Genomic DNA, 10,550 nt, shown 5'->3' on the forward strand with positions numbered 1-10,550 from the left:
TTTGCACCGGGAACGGGAGGGCCGGTGCTTTCTGCAGGATGACTTTTATTTTTTTGGCGAAGGGGGAGAAAAGAGGAGAGGGGGGAGGATAGAAGGGAAAAAAACCCAAAAAGCCCTGATGTGAAATCCCTCTTGGTCGTACCACAGATGTGACAGGCGCCCCGGAGGCTGCTCACAACTGCTCGCCAATAACGCGGAGGGAGTTTGGAAACCCGATCGGTGCCTATCTTTCCTTTAAAAGGTATTAAATTATCATTAAAAACTTGAAAAGCGAAGCTGGAAGACGGGGGGCTTGGGGAGGGGGGTGTCCCCTCTCTCTCTTCGCGCAGGGATGCACCCACAGCCCTGCGGCGAGGCCTGCAACGGGGTGGAGGGAATGGGGTGGGATTTTTCCCCCCCTTTCCTTTCTCTTTTCCTCTCCCCAGTCTCGGGAGGGAGCAGGCGGCAGCAGGCGGCACATCGGCAGCCCTGAGAGCCCAGGCTCCTTCCCCCGTGCCCACCCACGATCCCACCCCCCGCCGCCGCGCAGCTTTCCACGCGCGGCCCGAGAGAAGGTGACAAAGGTTTCAAGCGACTTACCTCGAGTGACAGCGCTCCCGGTGGCACGATGCTCAGAGAGGTGGCTTTTGGGGGAGAGGGGAGGGAGAAAAGGGGGTCTTCACCTCTCTGCCTTTCTATTCTCCTTCCCCCCACCCGCCGGCTGTGCTCGTGGCAGGAGCTGAGCATCGAACTCCAGGCACGGAGCTGCGAAACTCCAGCACAGATTTATATACACCCCCGTCAAAAAATCCCCAAACAACCCAAAACAAACCAACCCACCCTCATCCCTAAAGCAGCTTCGGCGCAGCCGAGGGGTCCCAAGCCCGTTCCCGGCCCCGGAGCGGCGGCGGAGGCAGAAAAGGGCATTTCGCGAGGCAGCGGGAGTTTTCGCCGATTTCTTTTTATTAAAGCACCCCCGAGCCCGTGTTTACATTGTGCAGTATAAACATCCTGCCCGGGCCCGCCGAGCTTAAAAGAGCGCACGAAGAGGGGGTTTGAAGTGGGTGAAGCTGCGCGCAGCGCGGAGCCGGCGGCCGGGCAGCGCCTCCGCTGCCCCACGCCACGCGCGGAACCTCCGCGCTGCCCGCAGCGCGCCCCAGTCCCTTCCCCGGCCCGCGCGGGGCCCTTCCCGTGGTTTCCAGGGCTGGGAAGGGGGCAGGGAGGGGATGGAGCAGCCCCGCGGCGCGTCGCGGTCACGCGTGGCATAAACCACACACACACACACACAGAGATACACGCGCGGTGCCCTCCGCGGCGGGCAGGGGTGCGGCGTGCAGCCCCCCCGGCTGGGCAGGGCGGCGTGGAAAGGGCTCTTTAAACGCTGCCCACCAGCGGGGAGCGGCAGCGGAGGGGCCGGCACGGGGCGGCGGAGGGGCCGCCCGGGAGGGCGGGGGGAGCGGGTCGGGGCGGGGATCTCCGCTCCGCGCTTACGTCTGTCAAGGAGCGGCAGACGCCGCTGCGAGAGATAAAGTAGAAGGCGAGCGGCGGGGCCGGGGGCAGACTCGACAGCCACCGCGATGGGAAGCAGCTCCCCGCAGCAGCGGCAGCGCCAGCCCAGCTAAAGCCTCCGGGGGGGACGGCGGCGGCCCCGGGAGCCCGGCCCGCCGAGGGGCAGCGGGGCAGGCGCAGGCGGCGGCCCCGGCTCCTCTCTCGCAGCAGCCGAGCTCAGCTCGCTTCCACCCGCCCCCCCATCCCCCTCCCTGCGGCCCCCCCCGACCCTCCGCCTCTCGCTCGCCTTCTGCAGCCGCGCTCGGATTTAGGGATAAAGTGGGAGGAGGAGGGAAAGGGGGGGGTGGGGGGTCGTCGCTTCCATTTGTTTATCCACGGAGGGGTGAAGTCTCCCGGTGGAAAGCAACCCCGCCGGGGGCCGGGAGGACGCCGGAGGGAGGGTGGTGGGTGAGTGGCGGCGAGCCCCAGCAGCGTGGACTTTTGGGGGGCGCTGGGGGGGCGGCGGAGGAGGGCCGGGGCTGGGGCTGGCCGCCGCGGACCTGGCCGTAGATGACTGCAGAAGCGCAGCAGGCTCTGTCCTCTCAGCCCCCTCCTCCTCCGGTGCAGAGCAGCTACGGCCCCATGTCCTCGTGGCTGAGAAGCAGCCGCAGAGCTCGGCCATGGACGCCGCCTCCGCGGGGACCGGCGGCGCGGCCGGCAGCGCCCCGGGCAGCGGCGGGCCCCGGGCAGCGGCGGCCCCAAGGCGAAGAAGACGAACGCGGGGATCCGGCGGCCGGAGAAACCGCCTTATTCCTACATCGCCCTCATCGTCATGGCTATCCAGAGCTCTCCCTCCAAACGCCTGACCCTCAGCGAGATCTACCAGTTCTTGCAGAGCCGCTTCCCTTTCTTCCGAGGCTCCTACCAGGGCTGGAAAAACTCGGTGCGCCACAACCTCTCGCTCAACGAGTGCTTCATCAAGCTGCCCAAGGGCTTGGGACGCCCGGGCAAGGGCCACTACTGGACCATCGACCCGGCCAGCGAGTTCATGTTCGAGGAGGGCTCGTTCCGCCGCCGGCCCCGCGGGTTCCGGAGGAAATGCCAGGCGCTGAAGCCCATGTACAGCATGATGAACGGGCTCAGCTTCAACCACCTCCCGACAGCTACGGCTTCCAGGGCTCGGCCGGCGGGCTCTCCTGCCCCCCCAACAGCCTCTCCCTCGAAGGGGGCTTGGGGATGATGAACGGGCATTTGTCCAGCAACGTGGAGGGGATGGGCCTGGCGGGACACTCCGTGCCCCACCTGCCCGCCAACGGTGGGCACACCTACATGGGCGGCTGCACCGGCTCCTCGGCCGGGGAATACCCGCACCACGACAGCTCCGTGCCCGCATCCCCGTTGCTCCCCGCCGGCGGCGTGATGGAGCCGCACTCGGTTTACTCCAGCTCGGCCTCGGCGTGGGCGCCCAGCGCCTCGGCGGCCCTCAACACCGGCGCGTCCTACATCAAGCAGCAGCCCCTGTCGCCCTGCAACCCCACGGCCAACCCGCTCTCCTCCAGCCTCTCCACGCACTCCCTCGACCAGCCCTACCTGCACCAGAACAGCCACAACACCGCCGACCTCCAAGGTAAGGCGCGGCCACGCGTGGGGCGAATCCGCGACCGTGGCCACGGGGGTCGCCGGGGGCTGCCGGCCCCGCGTGGATCCCGGCAGTGCCGCTGCCAGCCGGGATCCCGCTCCGTGGGCGGTTTTAATGCTATTCCCGAGGGGAAGCTACCTTGCCCTCGCTCCTCCCTCCTTTCCTGGGAGCAGCCGGGCCCGTCGGGGCTCTCCCCGCTGCGGGGCTGGGAACGGCCGGGCCGGGGCTCCGCTCCCCCGGGCTGGGGCTCCGCTCTTCCCGGTGGCTGCTTCACCTCCAGGGCCGCCCCGGGCCTAAGGCCGGTGGGCTCAGGCAGCGGGAGCTGCGGGAAGGAGAGGCCGGGAATGCACCCTTGGGCTCTTCCACCTCCATTGGGAGTTGGAGGATTCCGAAGGGACAAAAGGGGGAAATTCCCCATCGGGTGGCCCACCACCCGTGCCATCCCAGCCCGTCCCACCTCATCCCCTTCCCCGCCATCAGCTGTGTTTTTCACACATCTTAGGGCCGTGTTTTCTAGGCCCATCACCTCCCTCCATCTGTCGCCCCCGCCAAAGCCGGCGGCCCGGATCCCCCAAATCCTCCCGCGCCCCACAACTGCAGTTCGGTCCCTGGAGCTGTCGGGGCTGCATTTGCCCCGAATCTTGGAATGGAGATGGTGTTTGGCCGGGAAGAGGCCTCGGGAGAGACGAGCCCAGCGCTGGGTTTCGCTTTGCTGCCCAAATTCCCCTCGGGGTGCGGTGGGTGTGGGACTCTCGGGACACGAGGGAGCCCCGGAGCCATGGGCGAGTGATGGGGCAGATTTGGGGGTCCCTGCACATCACCCCGGGCCTTCGGGGGAGCGGGATGCGCCTGACAGGAGCGGGTGTGAAGCAGAGAACAAATGGGTCAAAACCACAAAGTGAAGAGGGGGAAAAGCATCAGCTGGGCCGGGCCGGGTTGGAGCTGCAGAGCCCCAAGCCCGGCCGGGCCGGGGCAGCGCCCGCCACGGGCACCCTCCGGCCCCGGGGCAGTGCCCGGAGCTCAGCGCATCCAGGGCCTCTGGAAAACGGAGCTGGGAATTCACCCCGAGGAGCCACCGGGCCCATGAGCGGCCTTCATCGAAAGGTTCTGATTATCACCCAAACGAGCGGCGGGGAGCGCTCCCGGGCAGGGCACCCCATCCCCAGCGCACCCCGAATTCCCGAGGTACTTTTCCATCCCGAGGTGGCGGAAGGAGCGGCAGAACAGCCCCGCTCCCGGCGGCCTCTGTCCCCCGGCCTCCTCCCTGGTCCCCACCGCCGCTCCCGGCACGAACGGGGCTGCCCCGCTCCGCACCCGGCGGATTTTCCGCACGGGCGGAGGCGATGGGAAAAGCAGCCGGGGCGGAAATAAAATCTAAATATTGGGGGAAAAAAAAAAAAAATCCCTAAACCCAACCCAAATCCCTTCTCCTCGCAGTCCGCTTGTGCCAGGCAGGGAAACTCCGTCGCGGGGGCCCGGGGGGTTTCGCTGCCGCACCTGCCCGCGCCCGCGGAGCCCCCGCAGTGCCCGCGTGTGCCAAAATAGCCCCAGTTCCGCGCTCGCACCGGGGCGTGCGGACGGGCCGGCTTGTTGGGATGTTTTTTCAACGCCATCCAGCCTTTTTCTCCCTCCCCCGCGCTCACTCTGCCCTCCTGAATCTCTTTGCACTGCTGACCATCTCTCCCCCCGTCCCGCAGGCATCCCGCGGTATCACTCGCAGTCTCCGAGCATGTGCGACAGAAAGGAATTCGTCTTCTCTTTCAACGCCATGGCCTCCTCCTCCATGCATTCAGCGGGCAGCGGCTCCTATTACCACCAACAAGTGACATACCAGGACATCAAGCCGTGCGTTATGTGAGCCGGGGCGGAAAAACCCCCTCCTGGGGCCGGCCGGGCCTGAGGCGGCCGCTGAGCATCCCCCAGGACCCTCTCGGTGGCAGGGGGGTGTCCCAGCCTGGCTTTGGGCAGCAGGAACAGACTGGAGCCCCGGGAAGCGGCGGGAGCGCGGAGTGCGGCCCCGGGAATGAGCATCGGCCGCGGGTGCGAGCCCGCAGCGTCTCTGCCTTCTTCTGCTCGGGGAGGGCTTGAGAAGAAAGCAAAAGCAGCCCCCTCGTCCGTCCCGAAAGCCCCGACTGCGAGTTTGGGGTGAGGCTTTGCCAAATGAGGTTTCGATGCTTCTTTAAAAAAAAATGAAATTATAAACTCAGTTTGGGAATTGGCGGTGAGCGATGCCACCGGCTTGGCTGGGAGGAGCAGAGCCGGATCGGGCTGAGGGGGCTGGAAAAGACCCCGAACTCAAATCCCCTCGGTCCCGTCTCACTTCGAGCCCGGAAAAATACTTTTTAAAAATTTTTTTCCTTTTCTTTTTTTTTTTCTTTCTTTCCTTTATTTTTTTTTTTTTTTTTTTTTTTTTTTTGCCGGCAAACACCCAGCGGGCAAAAAAAAATCTCTCAGAGGGATTTTTTTGGAACTATTAATTTTGGGGGTTTTTTTGCCTGCATAAAGACTGCAGGATCAGACCCTATGCAGAGAGAACAAGGCACTTTGGAAAGAGACAGCCATGCTCATCCTGTTATTTATTCTACATTTCTTTTTGTTGTTGTTGTTGCTAATAATCGAGACACGAATAGTCTCAGTTGATCAGTATTAAATCGGGGAATCTCTGTTGGCAATATTTGCCATATAGATTTTGGGTTTTTTTAGTTAACCTTTGTAAATTTGAAAGCGACCGTGGTCTCTGTGTAAAGACAATCCTCCATATGCTTTTATAGAAATATATATATAATGAAGGATTATTCCCCTCCTTCCCCTCTCTATTTCCCCCTCCAGCCCCCCCGACGTTGTACAGTTCGGTGACACCTATTTTAATTCTTTCTGCACTGTATAAAATTGTGATTATGTGGGTTTGGGGTTTTTTTGGGGGGGGTTTTTTCGCCTTTTTTTTTTTTTTTGTGTACGTTTTGTCCCTAAAGAAAAAAAAATCCCGAAATAAAACCTGTATGTTATTTGTACATGGGCTTCACGATTGTATGAGCAGCAAATAAACGAGCATGCGGTGTAATTAAACTTAATTAATGAGGAGTCTGTGGCCTCCGCGAGCGCGGAGGGGCCGCGCAGCCCCGGCCCGGCCCTACAAACCCTCGGGCAATAATTCCCGACTCAAACCCGACTTTTTAGGGCTTTTTCACCTTTGCGGAGTCCTGCGCGCCAATTTCCCTGCTGGGAAATATTTCAGTTGCGGATATTGAAAGGCAGAAGGAGGAAAACCGGCCGTGCTTTTTACTTTTATCTTTTTATTATTAGGATTATTCCATTTTTTTCCCCTCTCAAGGAGAAGGCGAAAGGCGCTGTTTGACAGCTCTTTGCCTCTCCCTCGGATTCCAGGCGTGAGGCTGCCGGGATGGAGCCCGCCGCTCCTTTTTCCTCCTCCTCCATCCCGGGAATTTTCCGAGCCCCGCATCCCTGCGGCACCTCCGCGGGCGGGGGAGAGCGCCGGAACTTCCCGCGGGCTTTTCCCCGCTTGAAAAAGAAATTAAAAAGTCATAAAGTTTAGGGAAATTTACCAAAATGAACCCAAATTATTAGGAATTAATAAACAGGAATCAAAATTAAGCAGATAAACTGCGCCATCCCCATCGTGCATGGGACAGTGATAAGTCTGCATTTGGAATATCGGTGTTTTCCTAAAAAATTTGGGGGGATTTGGGTTAATTCAGGATCCTCCAGGATCCAGGAATTTTCGCTTTAATTCGTGGGCCAATTTGCCTCTATCAATATTCAATATCAACGCACATAAAAAAATAGATGCGGGTGAATTAATCTGATTACGTGGTTGTGGATTTCTGCCTTTATAGAGGGAAATTTAATCACTGCACGCTAATTAGCTCAGCGCCGTGTAATCAGCTTAATTAAAAGCCAAGTTCACTGTAACAACAAGGGACAAATTTGAAATATTATTGTAATTAAGGCAGGTGGGGAAAGGCTTTATTAGAGTTGGGGGAGACCTTTCCAGAGTGGGGTTTTTAATGTTGTTTTGTGGGGGTTTTTTGAGGAGCGTTGTGGGGTTTGGGGGTATTTAAAAAAAAATTTGTTGTTGTTTTGGGGTTTTTTAAATCTCTGTTTAGATCTCTTGAAGCCAGCAGCAATCCTCCCGCAGCATTATTGGTTTTCCCAGTTTTTATGCTTTTCTGGGCTGATCTTTCCCACATCTCTGCCCATCCCTGCTGGAGGCGAGCGCGTTGTCTCTGTCCTTTTAGGTACAAGCTGAAAACTTTGGGTTTTTTGCTCCTGAAGCACATATCTGCACGAGGCGTGGCTGAGATAATGGTCCAGGGTTAGGAGTTCAGCCTCTGCCAAGTGCTCCTTGAAATCCCACTGTCACTCCTAAGGCTCCTTTTCATCCCTTTGCATTGATTTTGGATCCTCGTTGGCATTTGGTGCTGCTGGAGGCCGGGAAGGGCAGGCAGCGCCTTGCGAGGCTCGGGCCCAGCTCGCAGGGGTTCGATATCTGCTCCCCAACAAAGCCTGACGTGATTCATTCTTCTCCCTCCCGTCGCTTTCCAAACCTGGAAAAACAGAGCCGCCGCATTCCGTGGACGCCACATATTCCTCAAGCCAGTGAGCGCAGTCTAAACAGGAGCTCTCCATCCCAGAGCCCTCCATCAGCGAGGAGAGGCCCAAACCCCACAGGCTCCTGCCCCCAGCCCTCCATCTGCAGAAGTCCAACGGGATTTTTCCCAGCATTTTTAGTCCCAGGGGATGGCAAACCCCGAGCTCACACTTTTCCAGGAGCGGTCAGGCTCCGGGAGGAGGTGAGGAGGGATAAACTCGCTCAGAAATGCTGTGGGAGCTCTGCAAGAGGAGATGAGGCAGGGCTGGCTCAGAAATGGGGGCTTTGCTCACGGAAGGGCCCAGAGCTGGCTGTGCTCAGCTGCTGGGGCTCAGCTCAGCACCGGCTCCCTGCTCCTCATCGCTCACATCCCGATCCGTAGGGGATCCAACTCATTTTCCTGTGGGGTTTTGGCATTTCTCCTTTAGGAAACAGCTTCTCATTGCTGATGCCCTGTGCAGGCCCAGGAGTTTTCTGCAGGGATGAAATGTTGGAGCATGACAAAAACCAAGGCCTGGTGTCTCCAGCCGGGTTTGATGCCAGATGTCCCCTCCGGATCAGGGGATGTTGGTGTCCCCAGGCCCTGGTGGCAAAGTGCTTCCCACTGCTCCTCCCAGGATGTTTCCCCCCATCCTTACAATGCCACCATGGAGCTGGAATTGTGTCTGCCACTGTCACCTGCTCACGAGCTTGTGTCCCCTGGGGTGTTTATGAGGGACACACAATCCCATGTGCGGGCAGAGCTTGAGGGAGCACGGGACGGTGCAGGGATTCCAAGGAAACCCTGGAAGAGGGGATATGGTCCTGGGTCCCCTGTGGGGGGAACACACTTTTGGGAGGGTCCATCGGGGTGATCTGTGGCCTTTTTTGGGAAGCAACATCGGGGAGGGGATGGTGGTGAGGGGTCTGGTGGGGAGGAGGGGTTTGGCGGGACTCCGAGTGATTGGAGGATCCTGGGGTGTCTGGAGGATCTCATCTGGAGAGATGCTGGGAGATTTGAGGGATCCTGGGGGATTGGATGATCCTGGAATACTGGAGGATCCTGTGTGAGAATCGGAGGGATCCTGGGGGGTTTTGGACAATCCCAGGTAGGTTTGAGGGATCCTGGGGGATTTGAAGGATCCTGGGGGGATTGGAGGATCCCGGAGGATTGGAGCAATTGTGGGGGTATTGGAGGGATCTCAGGGAGTTTGGATGATCTCGGGAGATGTTGGATGAATCACGGGGTGATTTGAGGGATCCTTGGGGATTTGGAGGATCCCGGTGGGATCTGGATGATCCGAGGGGTGTTGGATGATCCTGGTGGGATTTGGAGGATCCCGGTGGGATTGGATACTCCTGGTAGGATGTGGGATGATCCCAGGGGGATGCTGGATGATCCCAGGGGGATGTTGGATGATCCCGGTGGGATGTTGGATGATCCCGGGGGATGTTGGATGATCCCGGGGGATGTTGGACAATCCCGGTCGGGTGTTGGACGATCCCAGTGGGATTTGAACGATCCCGGTGGGATGTTGGACGATCCCTGTGGGATTTGGACGACCCCGGTCGAATGTTGGACGATCCCGGTGGGATTTGGACGATCCCGGTGGGGTTTGGACGATCCTGGTGGGATGCTGGACGATCCCGGTGGGATTTGGACGATCCCGGGGGGATGTTGGACGATCCCGGCGGAATTTGGATGATCCCGGTGGGGTGTTGGACGATCCCGGTGGGATGTTGGATGATCCCGGCGGGATTTGGACGATCCCGGTGGAATTTGGGGGGCGGTGCCGTTCCCTTGGCGGCAGCGCCACCTGGCGGCGACGATCCGGCACCGCCGGCCCCGCCCGCGCTCCCCCGGCTTTCCCCAAAATTTGGCTTAAAACCCGACAAGTTCGAGAGGGTTTGGACTCTTTCTCCACCAGACGGATGATCAAAGCTTGATTTGTTTCTTTAATTAATTATTTTTTTAAAAAATCTCTTTTAAAATTTCTTTATTTCGGTTTTATTTTTCCCTTCTGGCATCCCGACCTGTGAGGGGGAACATCCCTTTATCCGGATACATCTTCACATCAGGGGAAACTCCTTTATGGAGCACTTCTGGATCAGACCTGTTCCGTGCCCAGGTGGGACAGATGGGAATACCTGGCATGGAAAAGCATGGAGTATCCCATGGATACAGACACCAGGCAGAGGATGCTCTCGGATGGGGTTGATCATCCAGATTTGCAGAAAACTGGGTACCTTGGAGACTTGACCAGTGGGAACAACATCTGGAATCTTAAATGGGTGTTTGGAATACCAGGGGATGAGTCTGGCACCACGTTCTTAGCAGGTAAAGGCTCAGATCCATAAGAATAACTGTGTGCCTGATTTCTCCCTGAAAACCAAGAAGTCTGGGATCTCTGGACCTCAGGGGATCCAAACAGTTCTTGTCACTTTTGGAAGGGGACTTCGATTTCTGCAATGCTTTGGGAGGCCACACCTGAGCACCTGTTCCCTTTCCAAGCATATTTCCATGCAGAACTCCTGCCTGACACTCAGCAGGAAAAGGCAGCAGGATGCTCCTGGAGGCTTTATCCCTGCCAAGAAATCTCTGTCACAAGGAGTCATCCTCAGGGATAAAACAGGTGGATGTGCAGCTGGAGGCTGATGTTATTCCTCGAAGTAATAATCAGATTGCCTCCACCAGGGAGGACAGGCACGGAGCTCCCTTGTTCTCTTAAGTAACTTTCCCTGTCAGAATTCATCTCGCCCAGTAAGGAATTAAAATCAGAATATTAAAATCAGTGCTTGGACTGGATTATCCTGGTGTATCTTTTACAGTCGAAATGATCCTGTGGCTTTATTATT

The 10,550-nt window shown here is 58.5% G+C and overlaps 1 protein-coding gene across 1 annotated transcript; it reads left to right on the plus strand.

Moving 5' to 3' along the window:
* Positions 1–1,925: 1,925 nt before the first annotated feature.
* On the plus strand, positions 1,926–5,506 carry FOXF1 (forkhead box F1). The gene is given in 5 exon segments (XM_039558632.1): positions 1,926–2,113; positions 2,116–2,205; positions 2,208–2,618; positions 2,621–3,094; positions 4,804–5,506. Coding segments are annotated over 5 exon segments (1,212 nt in total). The 5' UTR covers positions 1,926–2,037; the 3' UTR covers positions 4,965–5,506.
* Positions 5,507–10,550: the final 5,044 nt, after the last annotated feature.

Source organism: Corvus cornix, chromosome 11 (genome assembly GCF_000738735.6).
Source record: "Corvus cornix cornix isolate S_Up_H32 chromosome 11, ASM73873v5, whole genome shotgun sequence".
Classification (NCBI taxonomy): Eukaryota; Metazoa; Chordata; class Aves; order Passeriformes; family Corvidae; genus Corvus; species Corvus cornix.